Raw genomic sequence first — 18831 nt, forward strand, 5'->3', positions numbered from 1 at the left:
ATAGCTAATTAAGTTTATAAAATTAAGTATTTATAGGCTTTCACTTGCGGTTTCAAACTGTCATTACAGAACTAACCTATACAAAATTGACAAATTTTGTACCCCCAAATTTAAAAATTGGAACAGTGTAACTATCAGTACAAAGAACAGGAGTGTATTAAAATATACATTGCTATACCTACGCAGATTTGGAGATCACATTGTCAAGTTAGGGGTTAAGGGTTGCGCCTTAGATTTACCACCCCTGTTCCAGCCGAAATGTATGACGTTGCAAAAAATTATTCATTATACAGATCCGAAACTTTGTGTATGTATGCCGTACTATGTCAAATTACCGAAAATGGTCAAAAGGTTTTAAGAAAATAAAAAATTTCCCGTACTGTTGGTACCAATATTTTTTTACGGCATTAGGTCGCAGGTTATTAGTGTTGTATTACCTACCTAAGTTATAAATGTCGTACAAATGTTTGGCCAAAAAGTCCCACACCTCTTGATTGGTAAGTTTATCTTACCTGTGACTCACCTGTGCCGACAAGATTGAACGGCATTGATTCTAAAGTTGTTATTACATATTGTAGTATTGTTTTCTATGTGATTTATGCTAGGTCAAATGACCCATTAAAAATCTTCCATGGGCTTATAGTCTATAATTAGGAAATGAAATTATTTGATAGTATTAGTGTTCTATTTTAAAATAATTATATTTTTTGTTTGAAGATTCTTACTGGTGAAGATTGGAACGTAGTTATGTATGAAGGTATACAGGCATATGGAGGAGTTGAGTCTCCTGGTGTCTTATCCTGCATATACTTTATTATTCTGTTTATTTGTGGTAATTGTATCCTTTTAACCAAAACATATTTGTATTTTCAAAACTAAAATATACATTATCCTTTTTCATTTAATTAGGTATCTGTTGACATGATATGACTACATTAACAATATTATAATATCACTTAGAGTTTAGGGTGGACTTTTACTTTTAAATTGGAAAAAAGACATTTTTTAAATATAAAAAAAACTATTATATTTACGGTTATAATTTTTTTATACATTGAAGAAGGTTTTGAGCTATACAATTTTTTTGAGGTATTTTTCTGGTAGGTACTCCTAGTTGTTTTTCAAAAGTTCGAAAAACACCTGTTTTGGGGGTGAATTTAACCCTGTAAGAAAAAGGTGAGTAATTTTCTTTAACTTTTTCTAGGTTTATTTAGTAGACCTATACATATAAAAAGTACTAAAAAATTTTTTACTAAGATTGGTGTAGTAAATTTTGAGAAAAACGTCTACCATTTTTGAAAAATGTGATTTTGAGAAAAGTCTTTAAAGTATTTTTACTAATACTATCGAATAAAATGGTCATATTTATGTTTTCCTAATCACTGCTTCATGTTGCATATTGGGGTGCCCTCATTGTACAGAAAAAGCAGTAAATTGTCGGGGAGAGCTTTTTTTCATAATTCTGCCTTTTTCATCTCTCGCTGCTCCTTCTATTGGCTTCAGCAATACGAGCTTCGTCGATATTTTCCGATCAACTCCTTTCTATTTCTCAAATTTTTAATCCCATAAGGTTCATTACTGTGAAGTTTATTTTAGCTCCTTCATTAAAGGCACAGGCTGCTATCCAGAAGGCTATCTCTACAACATTTTTGCCACCAAATTAATTTTTTGGAGCAATTTGTGAAATTAAATTGTAACTTTCATTACAATTTTGGAGGAGTCTCGTTAATAAATCGCCTCACTAAGGGGACACATAAAGAAATTCGTGTTCCCCGACAATAAATGCCGGCGGGACCCAGGTCTACCTGGCCTTTAGGAATTTGACCTTTAGCTAGCCACTAACTTTACGAGTCCAACATCATTTGAGGGTGGCGCGTTACAAGGAGCATCCCGGGGCTTCACCCTCCCCGTATTACCTGTGTTACGGTACGAACACCCGTCCGTTATCCCCCCGGGGCAGAAAGGTGAACGCTGGTTGAGGCTTGACTAGACAAGTAGCCGCCGAGGAGCTCTCCTCTCCCACTCTTAGGTCTCCCAAGGTGGGTCCGTGCCGCAACCCCACGCCCTTAATGGGGAAAGGGTGTATGAGGGACGCAGCTCGTTCAACCTTACTTTGATTCTGTGGAATGAGAGTAGAGTAGTTCCACGAGAGAAGAGTCTCGGATACTAGGAGTGTAGACCGGTGACCGTACCGTCAAAGCGCCCTGCGTGCGTTTCTACAAACCCGACACCTTAACCACGGCTCTCCACCTCTCATTCCTTTCCAGTAGTCGCCTCTTACAGGCAGGAATAACTTGGCCCGGCTGTATTCTCATCTTCGCGAGCCGGACGGAGGCTAATTGGACACAGTAAAAACATAACTTTATACACTAGGATTAAGTGCTGGTTTATGCTTGTATGCCTCGTTGTTTGTCCTCGCTTCGTAATAACCATATTTTTTCATGTCTTTGATACAATTTGAATACCTCTGAATCTCTATTGTCTTTTCACCATTACTGAGGATTGTGATTTCTTCCAATATTCCTAACAATTTTTCCCCATTGGTCTCTATCTTCAGCTACTCTGAGAGCTTTGCAGAATGAGTTTCCAGCTCAAATTTTTTGAATTTTACTATTTTTGACTATTTTGAATATTAACTATTCTATAACAAGGGCAACAAAGTTAAGATTATATCGAACTGTGATTCAACCAACAGTAACATTTGGCAGTGAGTGTTGGGTGATAAAAAGAAGAAGAAAATGCTTTACATATGTGAGAACGAGTTGTACTAAGAAAAATTTCCGGAGGAGTTGAGTTAAATTGAGAGAAAATTAATGAAGAAGACCAAAGAAGGCCAAAGTTAAGGAGTTATATAAGAAATAAAAAGAAGTGGAGAAAACTAGTGAAAGTATGCATAAGAGACGAAAACAATAAGATCATTTTTGATTTGGAAGTATGTGCATCAATCATTAAAGTTTATGACTTGAGAATAATATTAAAAGGAACATTTTGTGTTGCACAAATAAGGAATGTCAAAAGGCGATAGAAAAAACACGTGCAATGTGTAAGGAGACATAGCAAAGAATTGGCTGCAGGATAAATTTTTTGATGTCACATCTCTATAATTCTAAGAGGTGTTAATGTCGGTACGAAATCATAAAAAAAACGTAATTATCTGTTAAACTATCTTATACAACATAAAAACCCTTGTATTGCAAAAAACGAGAACATCGAGAAGAGTCGTCAAATTTAAAAATATACAGGGTGTTCCATTAAAAAAGATAAGTTGGTTTTACACCGTCAATATAGTTGGCCCTGTACATTTAAAAATATTTTCAAAGTAGGGTCCTATTTATGCTCTAACATTTATCTAAATAATATTTTTTATTATTTAGGTATGTCGTAAAAGATTATTTAATAATGAGTAATTGGACCCTGTATATTTTTTTGAATTTTACATTTAGTCGTATTCTCCATAAATCAAGTTTCTTTAGTCTCTCAACTTTAGTATAGAAAGTGATAAACTCTCCCATATCTTACCAAAAATAATTATTAAAAATATAAATTCTTCCATAGTTTACCTAAAGGAAATGTAATTTTTGTTTAAAAATGTTTTATTTTCCTAACAAATTCTCAGATATCCTACTAAATGTGTTCTTGGCTATTGCCGTGGATAATTTAGCTGATGCCGAATCTCTTACTGCGATCGAAAAAGAAGAAGAAGAAGGTGAACGAAAATCGACAAGTCCGACGCCGCACGAGGAAGTAGAAGAAGAACATAGTGTAGAAGAGGAGGAAACCGATGACGGACAATATTCGGGAAGGTACAATAAAGAATAATCTATATATTTATATTCTTTTTTTTTATATAGTAATGACATTAGCAATTAACTCTTATTTTTAATAATGGTTCAACAACGATTCAGTTGCCAAACGGTTAAGCTTTTATTCCTTACATGATTACTCTTTTCTTCTTGGTAGTTAAATGGATATAAGTGTCGTAATATTAGGTTAAACAGTTTCAAAGATTGGGTAAAACATAAGGGTAGATTGTACATCTAAAATGAACGATTGGACCTCATACCCTATATCTATATTTAATGTAGGCTTCCAAGAAACTCTATTATTCGTATGGAGAGATATTCTTTACCTGTTCCAGGTATGTATGGCGTTAGGGAACAATTGCTCCTCCCCGGACAGAGGGAGATTGGTTTTTTGCGGTTTTCCGCTCTCACTACTCAATCATACCTGTCTGTCCCTGAGAAAATAGCCGCAACTATTTTCTTACCTGATCCGGCAATTGCAGGAACCGTCTATCAAACTCCGACGAGGCCGGGCCGTTAGCGAAAGCGACCAATAACAAGAATTATAATGCAATACACTAGTTCTGAAGTTGGCCGCAAACGCACAAACAGCTTGCAGGAACAATGGTCACTAGAAAACACAGTTTTTTGCCTTTGCCGACTCAGACCCGCACACATTCACACTCAAACATATTCACACAAATCACACTCGGACGGGGATAATCTAGGTGACTGACGGACTAGCGTCCATCACTGTTGGGCTAACACACATTCACACTGGGCAAACTGCGACAAGTCGCCTCTCGAAAGCTGAGGGCCTGGCCGTTGGCGAACTCACCCGACGACAAAATTACAGTGCAATACCCTGGTTTTGGGTGCATACGTATCCTTTCTGGAAAGAACACCTCATCCAGACAAACCTTTCGCCTCTGATTCGAATAGTGACTCCATCTCGACAGCCTCCAAGATGCTCCACCAGAAGAACACCACTGCCCAAGCGGGTTTTTCAGCCTGTTTTGCTTTTCGTACCAACACAACACATTCAACTCTAGCCTGAAGAGGATCCAATGATTCTAAACGGGTACATTAAGTTCATTCCTCTTCGAAATAAAGCATTACCTAACACTATCCCACAAATGAACATTGAAAAAGAAGAATTGCTCCTCAGAGTCTGCGTTTTCAAAAAGTCTGCTTGTTGCGTTCATGCAACACTTTGTGTATTTTACAGAGATAATATCTGATTGAGCAGTGTATAATGAAAAAATCTATGAGTTTGGACTTCTGGACCTCAAAAAGTATTTTTCTGTGGAGGAAAAGTTGTAACAACATTTTTTTGTCTAGAGTATATTCTTAGTAGTCTTCATTAAGCTCTTTTATCCATTTTCGGATATATTCCACTATGCTGGTTTTTGGTAAACCGCAGAAAGGCTATGGTCTAATAAAAGAAGTCCGATAAAATGAGTATCAGCTCCTTCTTTAGCAAGACAACAATCTCATTACCAACAATTACTTTATGCCTGGCACCCACAGCAAAGTTACTTTTTTGTGTCCTGTTCTACAACTTATAAGTTGTAGAATTTATAGCTTTTAGCTAGGGTAGTCTGAATTGAAGCGTTTTTTTACACTCTTGAGCACAAAAATCCATTGCTAAAGCCAAGATCCCACGAAACGTTAAGCGGCACTCTTCGCCGGTTCACGTCAGCAATCAGAAATATAAAATAGATAAAGTGAAAAGAAAAGATAGCACGGTTGTCTCGCATGTGACTGTGAAATTAATAGACATTTACTTGTTGATAAAGTTACTCGACCTACTTCAAAATGTTATTGCACTATTCAGATGGAGCGTGTACCCTCGAGTATCGAGGGTTTTATTTTAGTTTAGTCTGTTATACCCCACCAGTGTTGGCGGTAAAAATTTTAGTAAGTTGGGTAAACAATGATAAAAATTTCAACACAACTTCCTTAGACCACTCCATAGTAAAATTACCACGACACTGACCGTACCAGCCCTTAGTCGCGTCGAAAGTTTTGGAGGGGTAAGTACCTGCTGTGCATTAGCTTCCGACCTTCCTTTGAACCATTTTGATTTACTGACAAATGACTAGACTACTCGCGCCGACCATAAATCGATAGGTTTGCCCTATTTCACCGATCGTAAACCACAAATATTGAGAGGAAGAACGATATTTCCCGTCTATATATTTTGTCTTTTTCTATTATTTATTTTCTTTTTCTTTTCGCCATCTATGAACCAATAAAGAACGCTGCTCCATGTTCCGTTGGATGCTGACTTAAGTGCTTGAAATATTGTACAAGTAGATATGTTCGTGGGCTATTTAGAGACTGGTGCTAGAACAAGTAATCCCTATTAATACTTCCTCTGCGTTATTTACATATCAATAGAATACGGAAGGGCACTGCATGTAGTTTGTTTTGTTTTAATTCACACTGGTTTATTTAGTGTGTAGTCTTAATGGATTACGTTGTTCTAACCTTTTTTGCTTCTCCGGGCGCCGAGTCCCCTCTCCGAACTGGGTCCAGTTTGATGACTCGGCGCTCGAGAGTTTGGGCCCCTCCGTCCCGTTTTTTTTTGAGTTTTATATAATGCGCCAATGATTTCAGTGGTGTTAATCGATAATATGTTTGGTTTTCAGGTCAGAGCATGACGATGACCAAGGATCACAAACAAAGATTGCTGAAGAAGGAGAATTCGAAGAAGAACCAAACGAAGGTTAGTTTAAAATCTTATATTAATCTATAATATATTTTTTTTAAATATATTTATTATTATAGTAAATACACGTATATTTTTATATTATAGATACAATTTACCAATTAATTGCTGTTATAATACCTAATAACATATTAAATATTATAATTGTGTCGATATTTCTTACTTGTAATAAGGGTGCTACTCTTTACTGTTGATAACATTTGTAGACTTAAAAACATCCGCAATTTTAACATTTTAGTGGTCTATGTGCTCAGAACGCTTTAAGTTAGAATTCATTTCTATTGATTCTCTGATCTCACGTTTTCTTTTCAAATCAATGTTAGCTAGCATCGTTGTTTGATTTAGGTTTATTGTATGTACTCTATTTTAGACATGTTGGGCAAAGGACGACGTTTTATTTCTTCTTTTGATCGCATTTGGATGTTCTTTTAGTCTAACATGGATTCTTCGATTGGTCTGTCCGATGTACGATTTGTCACAGTCGCCACATGAAATCTCGTATGCTCCTTGGTTTTCTAACGATATTTTTATTTTTGTGGGTGCTATAATAGTTGAGGTTATTGCTATCCATGTTAAATATCGTTTTTATTTTGTGTTTTCTTACCACCCTTCTTATTTTCTTTGTTTCCCCTTTACATATGGTAGTCAATATAGTCAATTCGATAGTAATCGCAGTGTGAGTGTTTCGGCATTACTGATACTCATCAGGCAGTGCCAGATGGAGGGCAGAGGGTAGAGAAGCACGAGTTTTAAACAAACTTCACACTTAACAGTGAATCACACTTTCGGTACGAAGTTTACAAGTTATTCGTTTGCCTCCACAAATGTCAATAGTTCCTCTAACTTCTTCCATTAAATCCCTTTCCATTATTATCCTCTGTCACTATTTTGCCGTATAGTAAACTTTCCTCACCTTAATAAATGAATTATTGTTTGGTCATAACTTTAAAAGTGTGGTATGTTTTATGTGTGTATTAACAAGCTACAGATTTATAAACAAGTGTGTGCCCAATTTAATTGAACAGTGTAGAAGTTGAATGACAAACGATCTGAGCACATTTACCAATAAAACATCAATTTTGACGTATCTATGCTGTGTTGGTAAATCTAAAATTTAATTGGCACCCTTTGTAATGTCTGTATTTGAAAATACGAATTCCCTATATACGTTTCGATTAAATGTTACAAAAGAATTTTAAATTAATTAAATTCTAATGAAAGTCAGATTTGCTTCATTTTTAAGAGGGTTCTTCAAAAGCCTTTTGAAATGATTATATAATGCTACAAGGATAATTAAGTCAATTGCAAATCGTCTTTAAACCGATTGAAGTCATTTATTGCGTAAAAGCTCAGTAATTACAAATATAAATGTCACAAAAACGTTTCCGCACGGGAAAAGAGAAATATAAATCCCTATCCTACAAAGTTTCAACTTTGACATTACTTGATAATAAAAAGTGGTAATTGACGTTAATATAAATTGATGTGAGTTTTATTTTTAAGGTTTTCTTTATATTTCTATTTTATATTTTCGTTTAATTGTGTTATTTTTAAGTAGAAATCCTTCTCGGTGTTTGCACATCGTTGAATGTCTCTAATCAGTAGTTATTGGATCAGTGGTGGAAACGAAAGAAATAATCTCATTTCGTAACTTGGTAACTTGCCGATTTTTGTTCGTTATGTCATCTAAATGGGAGTAATGATGTCATCAATTATTTTCCATAAACATATGTGGTGCCTTTGCACCACATTTGCCTATAAAACATTCAACAGCTAGCAAAGATTTATTCCTCCGATATATTTCTCAGTTTACGATTCGGTTTTTATTGTTGTACCTCAATTAGCTTGTCTTTTCTCGTTCGCTAGTTTGTTATCTTTTTCTTCTCCACTTTTAGAGTTTAGATGAGTGTCTATTTCATCTATAAAGTGCTTTTTAGATAAAATTATCCACCTTAAATAACTTTTAATAATTCTTCTAATTCTTCTAATTCTTAGGAAAAGCGCAAAAACACGTCAGTAAATATTTGAAGGGGGAAACATTATGTTACATTTTAGCTTGGTGGGAAAGGCACCGACTCACCCTTCGTATCATCCCTTAATTATTTTTAAATTACTTCCACCTTTTCTTACTTGATATTTGGATTCTCATTCTCCTCTTTGTACTGATTTTAAAATGTATAATACATGATCCTTAAAGTAATTAGTTTTTGAGAAAAATAAATAAAAAAGCAAGAAAAGTGAATTGAAAAAAAAAATTATTTTTTTAACAATTTTATTACAAACATTTAGAATGAACCTTTCGCTCAAAATGTATACAATTGTTCAAAATGACCGACTTTATTTCCATACAATAGTACAATCTATTTTGAAATTCTTCTCTGACATTCCTTAATATGTCCGCATTTAATTGTCGACATTCATCCTCTATTCTTTGTCGTAAATCATCTAGAGATTCTGGTTAAGTAACATAAGTTTTCCTTTTTAAATACCCCTATACGAAGAAGTCTAGGGGTGTTAAATTCGGTGACCTAGGTGGCCAATCCATGATCTGTTATCTTCTACCAATCCAACGAGTGGGAAAAGTTTCGTTTAAAAATTATCGCACAGGTAGAGCAAAGTGTGGAGGAGCTCCATTATGTTGAAATACAACCAGATCTTCGAAAAGGTTATCATCATTTTCTACTATTATTCTAATACAATCAACCACTTGCCTAAGTAACTGAAGATACGATGCACCAGTTAAGTTTCCAGTGATAAAGAAGGGTCCGATAATGTAATCACCTAGGATACCACACCATACGTTTAACGTTTGAGAATACTGTGTGAAATTCCCGCACAATGTGTGGATCACTCTCAGCCAAGTATCGGCAATTATGTCTGTTCACCAAACCATTTAATGAAAATGAGCATTCATCCGAAAAGCAAATATTGTTTAACAATTGTGGATTGTTAATGATGCATTGTGTCATTAATTCGCAAAATTCGAGACGACGATCAAAATCTTCCTCATTTAACTCTTGTACCAATTTAATTTTGTGTGGATGAAACTTAAATTTATGGAGGACACGAAAGGCTGTGGAAGATGAAACACCGATTGCTCTGCTTATTGTTAACAGTGACAGTGATTGCTCAGCCTCTAAGCTAACTTGTCCTAAAACGGTTACTTGGATTGCTTCGTTATTTACAAGTTCCACTCGGTTATGTTTTTATTGCAAACTTACCCTGTTGTTCTAAATTTCTGCATCAGTTCAATCACATACTTATGAGTTTCATGTCTATTGTGGTGTGTTTCATTAAAAATTCTAGCAGCAGCTCCTGCACAATTATTATTTTTGTAGTATATACCTATAATTTCGATTCTTTCTTACAAAGTGTAAACCATTTCAGCGATCAAATTGAACACGTATCAAAATAGTATGGTACAAGTTATAATAAATTGTCATAGGCTATGCATCATCATCATCATCATTTGGCTCTACTACTCTATGTGAGTGTTGGCCGCGTTTACTATTTGCTTCCATTGTTGTCGATCCTGAGCAGCAATTTCCCCTTGCTGTATTCCCATTTGGCGTAGATCACTGGCTACTGAGTCCTTCCATCTCTTTCTTGGGCGACCAACTGACCTTTGCCATCGGGCCATTCCCAGAATGTGGCGTTCAGGTGTCTTTCGTCACTTGATCTTATTACGTGCCTCACCCATCTTATTCGGTTTGCTTTATTTGGTTATTCATAGGCCATTAACCGATTAACATGAATATCCAAATATTATCGAAAACCTTTGATGAAACTTTAATAAAAAGGGAAGTTTTTTGTTTCTTGGGTGTTGAAAGTACTACAAATAGTACAGTGAATATTTAAAAAGTTTAAATTATGCTACAACCTATTTTGTTACAGCCAATTAAGGTGAGAGATACTATTTTGGTAAAGAGATGGTCTATCTCATAAACTAATCACCTCAGGCCAAAAGTATTATACATTTTGTAAATCAGTGCAAAAAGGAGAATCCAAATATAAAATAAAAAAAGGAGAAGTAATTTAAAAAAAAAGAAAGGGATGATACAGGGGTGAGAGGGTGCATTTCCCAGCAACCTTAAATATGACATAATGTCTTCCCCTTCAAATATTAACTGACGTGTTTCTGCGCTTTTCCTAAAACTTAAGGTGGATAATTTTATATGACAAGTACTGATATAAATTTTAGTCTTCCCCATCTTTTTCTAGATCTTTCTATATTTCCTGGACCGTTTTGGTTTATAGTATAAAACTGCAACATTTTTTCTAATTGTTGTTTCTATTTTTCTCTATATTTTCTTGCATACTTTTAGCATTATGTTCATTTCTTATTTCTGCGTTGCGTAATCTGTCGAGTTTTGTACAACCTTTAATCATTTTAAAATTGGCAATTCTGCCATTGTATTTTGTTGCAGTGTCAAATATTCACTTAAGCTAAAGAACGTAGGTAAAAATTATTATTTTTGAAGTTAGGGAAAGCTTAAATTTAAGTAGGTGCTAATATTACTTTACAACGTTTCTAAGGAATTTGAGCTTATTTAATTTTAAAACACTGTTTTTAATTGTTAATTAGGCGCTTATAACATAGCGCGATAGACCAATATACTCGCAAAATAAATGTTATGTTCTGAAAAGACAGACTGCACATTATTCTGTAGTTTTGAAGCTAAGAACCACGCACTATAGTCTGGCAAATAATAAGTGAAATTAGTCATCCAAAATCATGCGCTGTAAGTGGTAAAATGTAGCCGAAATCACGTGCCGTTATAAATTCTCGGAAATTTTGAACTCGATCATTGGCGGCGCGTAAGAAAATATGTTTCTATATTTACATTGTAAAGTGACCAAGATCCTGATCAAATTCCAGTTGAACTGTTAAAAGCCTTAGATGACGGTAATATAAAGAGACTCACCCGAATTCTCAACCACATATATGTAGAGGGCAACATCCCGGAAGAATGGCTTAAATCGATATTTTTACCTCTACCAAAAAACAACAATCCCAAATCATGTAATGACTATAGATTGATAAGCCTAATGTGCCACCCTTTAAAGATTCTCTTGAAAATTGTTCAAAACCGAATTTATAAGAAATGTGAGGAGCAGATAGATGAAACTCAGTTTGGCTTCAGAGGAGGCATGGGTACAAGAGAAGCATTATTTGCGTTGACGGTACTCTTGCAGAAATGTCGGGAATATAACAAGAGTGCATATGTATGCTTCATAGACTTTAGGAAGGCCTTTGACCGAGTGCAGCATATGAAGTTAATAGATGAATTAAAAAACATCAATTTAGACAAAAAAGACATTGAGTTTATTAAGGCTATATACTGGAACCAGAAAGCAGTAGTAAAGGTGAACGATATAGAAACAAATAATTATATATATATAATATATATTTTAAAAATGTGGTTGCCAACCTCCGTTAATGGGGACGGCATAGGAAGAAGAAAAAAGTGACCAGCAAGTGACCAAATTCTGCTTATAATAATCAAAATAATACATTAGATCTAGTTTATAAATACAATACAATAAACCAGCATATCTATGTTTTATAAACCTGAAAAGGCTTCCGATCGCATCCAAGTCGAAGACGTCTTACACCTACTGTATAAAAGAAACATACCAATCAATATTAGATATACAAACCATCGAAAACATCTACTTCCATAATCGAATAAGGCAAAGATAAATGGAAAACTAACACAGTGTATACTAGTACAAAGCGAAGTCAGACAGGGTGACTCGTTAAGCCCATTTCTCTTTGGGATGGGGAACAATGGGGAACAAAGAAATCAAAATAATATGTTATGCAGACGACGCCGCATTAATCGTCGAGACAGAAGACGAGCTCCAAAGATCACACATCTTCAATACAACAGCGAAGAAATACAATATGATAATATCAGCAGAAAAAACCAAATGTATGACAACATCGATGTAAAATCGAAATTGATGGAAAAATATTAAAGCAGGAAGCAAGGTTTAGATATCTGGGAGTAGATATAATTAGCTACGGAGATATTGAAGAAGAAGTACGAGAACAAAGCTTAAAAGCAAGTAAAGCGGCGGGATCTCTTAATGACACAATCTGGGAGAACAAATTCCTAAGACAAGACACAAAAACAAGAATCTATAAAGCAGTAATTAGATCTATATTAAAATACACGGCGGAGACACGATCTGATACATCTAAAACGAGACGACTACTTGAAACAACAGAGATGAAAATACTTCGACGAATATCAGGGAAGTCTGTTGGATAAGGAGAGAAGCGAAAACATAAGAAGAGCATGTAATATAGAAGACATAAATGGATGGGTGACAAAACGGAAACAGGAGTGGAACGAAGACGATAGAAGAGTAGAATGGCAGACGATAGGATAATACGAATAGCACGAGATAAGTCACGAAATGGACGAAGAAGTATTGGTAGACCAAGAAAAATATGGTGCGATAATTAAAGCAGTTAGGACCCTAAAATTGAAGAAGAAACAGGCTTTAAAGCCTTTATACAAAAAGGAAGAAGAAGAAAAAGAAGAATATCTAGTTTATATAGATACGTTTCGAACTTAGCAGAGCAATACACGCATTATACTCAACATTGTCTGTTACCATAAGGTGCGCGGCAAGGGGACTTTGGTGGTGGGTGAACGCAATGGTCGAAGAGGCAACAGAGGGAAACATTTAAAATCCAGTCCTATGGTACGTAATTTTTTAAGTTACTTAAAACCATGTAGCGGGCCTGATTGAATAGCCCAAATTGCCGTGCTTGGTCCGCGGGCCGTACTTTGTCCATGTCTGGTCTAGCCTGTGTATCATGAAACTCTAGCTTTGTCGGTGGTTTTCATTCTTATATATATTTTAGTAGCAATTTATTATTGTTTTTAGTTTTTATAAATTAATTTGATTTTTTGAGGGTTATTACACATTTTAAACGTAAATTAAGAGAAAAATATTCGCAATTTTACAAATCTGCACCAGAAATTACTTGTGCATGTTTTCACATTATTATATTATTATCTACAATATATTTATGATTTTATGATCAACATTAAACCTTTTAATAATTTATAATTGATGTAATAGTATGAAAATTCCAAATAACATTAAAATTTTTATGGCCAAGGCCAACAATAAACTTCAATAGGTATATATATTTCATTAAATAATAATGAGTTTATAATATAAGTTCAGTGACATTTGATAATATTGAAATATGCTATAAAATTCGTCATGTGCGCCATGTCAAATATGCGTTAAATACATCAAACTACCAATTAGCTTCTGATAAGGAAATTTATCTCTATAATAATTGTTACTTTCGTCAATTGTTAAGATAACTTTGATTCAATTGGAGTTTTTGGCATCACTCATGCTAAATGTCCTTAACAACTGAATAATATAGTTTTTCTGATTCAAAGCCATATAACCTTCAAATGTTTAATAGCAAATTTAGTTTTCAGCTCAATTTTTAGTCTACTTGTCTCACTTTCATCATTTGAAACACACAAAAAAATCATCCACATATACTGCTATAACCGCAATTTTATTATTTTTTTCTTTTTTATAGGTAAAAGGTTCATACTTGGATTTCTTATAATTAAATAATTAAAAAATTATTTACTTCATAATTTCAGGCCCTATTAGACTGTTTAAGCCCATGAATAGCTTTATTTAATTTTAATTTCCTACCTGCTAACTCAAAACCCTTTGGTGATTGTATGTATATTTCCTCTTTCAAATGGCCATTTAGAAATGCTGTTTTAACATCTAAATGAGTAATATATATATATATATATATATATATATATATATATATATATATATATATATATATATATATATATATATATATAGATATATATATATATAGATATATATATATATATATATATATATATATATATAGATATATATATATATAGATATATATATATATATATATATATATATATATATATATATATATATATATATATATATATATATATATATAATAACGGATTTATTACGGCTGTCCCCGCTTCTCCGCCCCCAATTTCCATCTTTTTCTGTCATATGCAGTTGCTTCTTCTAAGTCTCTTGCCGCCATTGCTTCATCAATATCGTTGCGCCAACATCTCCGTGGTCGTCCTCTCTTTCTTCTTTCAGGAGGGATCCATTCCAGTACTCTTCTAGGTTTCTTTACTCTTGTTTTCTTTCTATGTCATCATTGATATTTCTCTCCATTTTCATTTCGTGTCTTATTTGTTCGTTTCTAACTCTCTCCAGTTTCGATCTACCGCAGCTTCGTCTCAGATAATCCATTTCTGTCGTCATAAGTTTGTTTCTATTAGCTTTGGTGACGTCCCATACTTCCTAACCGTAAAGTGTAATACTTTGGACTATACTACCGTAAATGTGTTGTTTGGTTTCTCGTCGAATTGTTTTTTGCCAGAGAAGAGAGTTTAAGGCACGGGTCGCTGCTCTGCCCTTGTTTATTCTTTCCCTGATTTCATCTGCTCTATTTCCCTTCTTGTTGAAAATGACCCTCAAATATTTGTAGGATTGCACGCCTTTGATTTTGTCGCCTTCCAAGACTAGATCACATATTTCATCTGTTCCCACTGAGAGATATTCACATTTTGTCATATCCATGTTTAGACCTGCCACCTCATATTCTTCTTGCAGTTTTCTTACCATATAGTTAAGATCATAGCTGTCTTCGGCAATTACTACCTGGTCATCCGCAAAGAAAAGTGTATATAGCTTGTTTTCTTCCACCTTTATTCCCATGTTTCTACATTTTTTTACCCATTTCACTAAGGATCTGTCCAAATAGATTTTAAATGAGTAATATCCAAACCTAATTTTATAGAAAGTAAAAAAAGCAACCTTAAAGAAAGATGTCTTATTACTGGCGCAAAAGTTTCTGTATAGTCTTTATATTCTCTTTTATTGAAATCTCTAGCCACTAGTCTTGCACGATATGTAACTTTATTTTCACTATTACACTTTAACTTAAACACCAACTTATTACCAATTACACTGCCATTTTCTACATCTACCACGTTTCATGCATTGTTATCACTGATAGCAATGCATTGGATTTTATGCATCATGGCTTCTCTTCACTCTGCTCCATCAGGACGTTGTAATGCCTCTGAGACTGGTAATGGAACATCATCAATCTGTCACTTGTCTCCGCACACATATATTTTACATATTCACCTAAGTCTTTTCTTTTTCTTAATGTTTCTGACTTTCTGTGTACTTCGTGTAATGTTTTAGGTAAATTTGGCACTTCAAAGTCTTTATCACTTAAGTTATCTTCCTCATAGTAGCTAGATTCTCGTCATCACTAAAAATATTATCATTATCTTTAGTCTTAGTTTTAACATTATCTTTGTTTTACTTCCCCACTGAATCTAGAGTTTCGTTTGCATGATGTTTTTTTTTAAATCAAAATGAATCACTTCAAACTTTTTTGTGTCTTCCATAATTTATACATCTCTACTTACTATAATTTCTATGGTGGTTGGATTATACATGGCATTTTTTTGTATTTTCAGCCTACTCTACTAAAATGTACAGAATTACCTTTTTCTCCACTTTGACCTTTTTTCTTTTGGAACGCGTACCATCATATTGCTGCCAAATATTCGAAGGCCACTAACATCAGGTTTACTATCTGTCCAAATTTCAAACGGTGTTTTATTTAAACCAGAAGCGAAAGATTTAGTTTTTAAGTAAACAGCTGTGTTTACAGCTTTAGCCCAAAAATTTTTCTTAAAATTGGCATCAAACAAAACACACTTTGCCTTTTCTACAACTGTCCGATTCAAACATTCGGATACTCCATTTTGATCACGAGTATAGGGATTGGTTTTTTGATGCATAATACTATTTACATTTAAATATGTTTTAAATTCTTTTGAACAAAACTTTCCACCATTGTCATTTTGCATAGTTTTTATATGAACACCATTCTGGTTGTTAACCATACTTGTAAAATTCTTAAAAAAACTTCACTTTTTGTTTTATTAAAATAAATAAATACCATTTTACTAAAATCGTCTTGAAAAGTAAAGTATTTAAAGCCATCTAATGATCTGTTTTCCATAGGTCCACATACATCACTGTGTACAATCTCCAATAAATTATTGGCTATGTGACCATGCTGTCGAAATGGTAATCGTGTTTGTTTGCTCACAACAAACTTTACCGTTTTGTTTTTTAATGTCGATTTCCCTAGTCATATTCAGTCCATATACTAATCATTTTATTAAAATATACACTGTTTATATGACCAAACCTTCTATGCCATGTTTCGCATTGACAAATAAACAATTTTCAAAATCTGTATTAACCTTAATACTCAATTTGTACACACCATTTATCAACATCATTACTTTGCGATTAGTTCTCCGGTCTGGACCACCATAACCTGTTAAAACTTATAAATGAACCGAGCCAGTTGAGTATACAGTTATGACTAACTTTATTTTGTTCCAAAAGTGAATACAATTGACAGTTTACATTGTATCAATCTTAACTTTCTGCAAATGACTTATGGCGCTAATATTTTGAATTTTGTTTAGTTGATATCAATATTTTAAGACAAAGATTATTCCGTGTACATCTGATGCTTTAAAATTCCATGCATTGAGGCTTCCATTGCAAATATTATAAGCGTATTATAGGTTATAACCCCATTATAAGCGTACAATTAACAATTAAAAACAATGTTTTAAAACTAAATAAGTCCTAATTACTCCTCGGGACCTTAGAAGAATATTTCTGCTTAAATTTAGGTAGTTTCTAACGTCAAAAATAATAATTTTGATGTGCGTTTTTTAGACTTACTTACTTACTTACGAAACTTAAAATAATGTCTAACTTAAAAAAAATTAGTCAGGACCTTTTTTATTCAGAATAGGCTAAAAAGTATTGAACAAATGACCGAAGTTGATTTTTGTTATATTATTATTATTGTATATATTGTTATATTGATATATTTTCGTTCTATTTTAAATATTAAAACAACTATTCGTTCATTAATGAATGTGTAGCTTGTTATATTTTTGCTTCATAGTTAGTATATCACAACAGCAACACCACAACGTATCCCTTGGTTGCTTCTTCGTATCAGTTAGAAAACCTATGTTACGCTTTCTGCTTTTTAACTCTCTGCGTATTTTTAATTATGTTTCATAACTTACATTAATTATGTAAGTTGATATTTATACTTAATCGTTTGTCATTGTTTCGCTTGGATCGTGTTTCTTACCATCCATCTATTTTGTTCCATGAAGACCACAAGTAATTCCTTACTATAAATTATCAGTCTAGAGCTAAGGTGGACTTATGAGTAGGGCCGTAACAGGGAAGTAGACCAGGGAAGTAACAATTTTCCCAAGTCACTCATTGATATAGGTATCTAACAACTGCTTTAGATAAATTTGGTAATACCAATATGTAATAAACAAAATGTGCAAAAGATTAAACGCCCAAAATTCGGGCCGAGTTAAACATTTCTTATTTTGAAGTAAACAACATCTTCCGTAGAGGAGCCAACTGTTGACAATAGTCATATCCAAGAGATGATAAAATAACCTGAGATACCATTTTTTTGTCGGCATCTTTATCTTATAACGACCAATATAACTGTCCATAGCATCAACTCCATCCATATATTCAGAAACCAAACTTGGACAGTCAATGGTGACGTATTTATGTTGCTTCCTGTCCCAACGTTTGGCCTTACTTACTGACATTTTATCTTCATATGTTGATAGGAATGTAACAGGTTTATTATCCAGCTAAATTACTGAAGATACCTCAACACCATCAATATTACATACCAATTCATGAGAAGATCCTCTGGGTTCTTTTTTAAATTGCTGGTCAGAAGGTAGCTTACAATTAGGTAATTTTGATCGTCTTACCGTTCTCAATGAGTAAATACCACGTTGCAATAGGTAGACCATCAAAGGTCATCATCATCATGCAACCTCTTCTGTCCACTGCTGGACATAGGTCTCTCCCATTTTTCGCCACTCTTCACGGTTCTGTGCTTCTTGTTGCCATTTCTTGGATATTCGTCCAATGTCGTCCATCCAGCGTGTTGGTGGTCGTCCTCTACTGCGTTTGTCTTCTCTTGGGCGCCAGTCAATTAGTTTTCTGGTCCATCTTGTGTCTTTCAGTCTCGCTATGTGACCTGCCCAATTCCATTTCAGCTTGGCTATACGTTCGACGACATCACTGATACCTGTTCTTTTCCTGAAGTATTCGAGGACCGTTATAAATAAGTTAGGTGAG

At 34.1% G+C, this 18831-nt stretch overlaps 1 protein-coding gene across 12 annotated transcripts in view; it reads left to right on the forward strand.

The window, feature by feature from the left end:
- Window positions 1-18831, forward strand: part of Ca-alpha1D (Ca[2+]-channel protein alpha[[1]] subunit D) — a 960824-nt gene that overhangs the window by 753371 nt on the left and 188622 nt on the right. For all 12 annotated transcript variants that reach the window (XM_072546534.1, XM_072546531.1, XM_072546539.1 and 9 more), the window contains exons 13-15: window positions 718-838; window positions 3617-3803; window positions 6437-6513. In XM_072546534.1, the coding sequence (XP_072402635.1) occupies window positions 718-838; window positions 3617-3803; window positions 6437-6513 (385 nt within the window). The remainder of the gene's footprint in view (window positions 1-717; window positions 839-3616; window positions 3804-6436; window positions 6514-18831) is intronic.

The sequence above is a fragment of the Diabrotica undecimpunctata genome, chromosome 10 (genome assembly GCF_040954645.1).
Source record: "Diabrotica undecimpunctata isolate CICGRU chromosome 10, icDiaUnde3, whole genome shotgun sequence".
Lineage (NCBI taxonomy): Eukaryota > Metazoa > Arthropoda > Insecta > Coleoptera > Chrysomelidae > Diabrotica > Diabrotica undecimpunctata.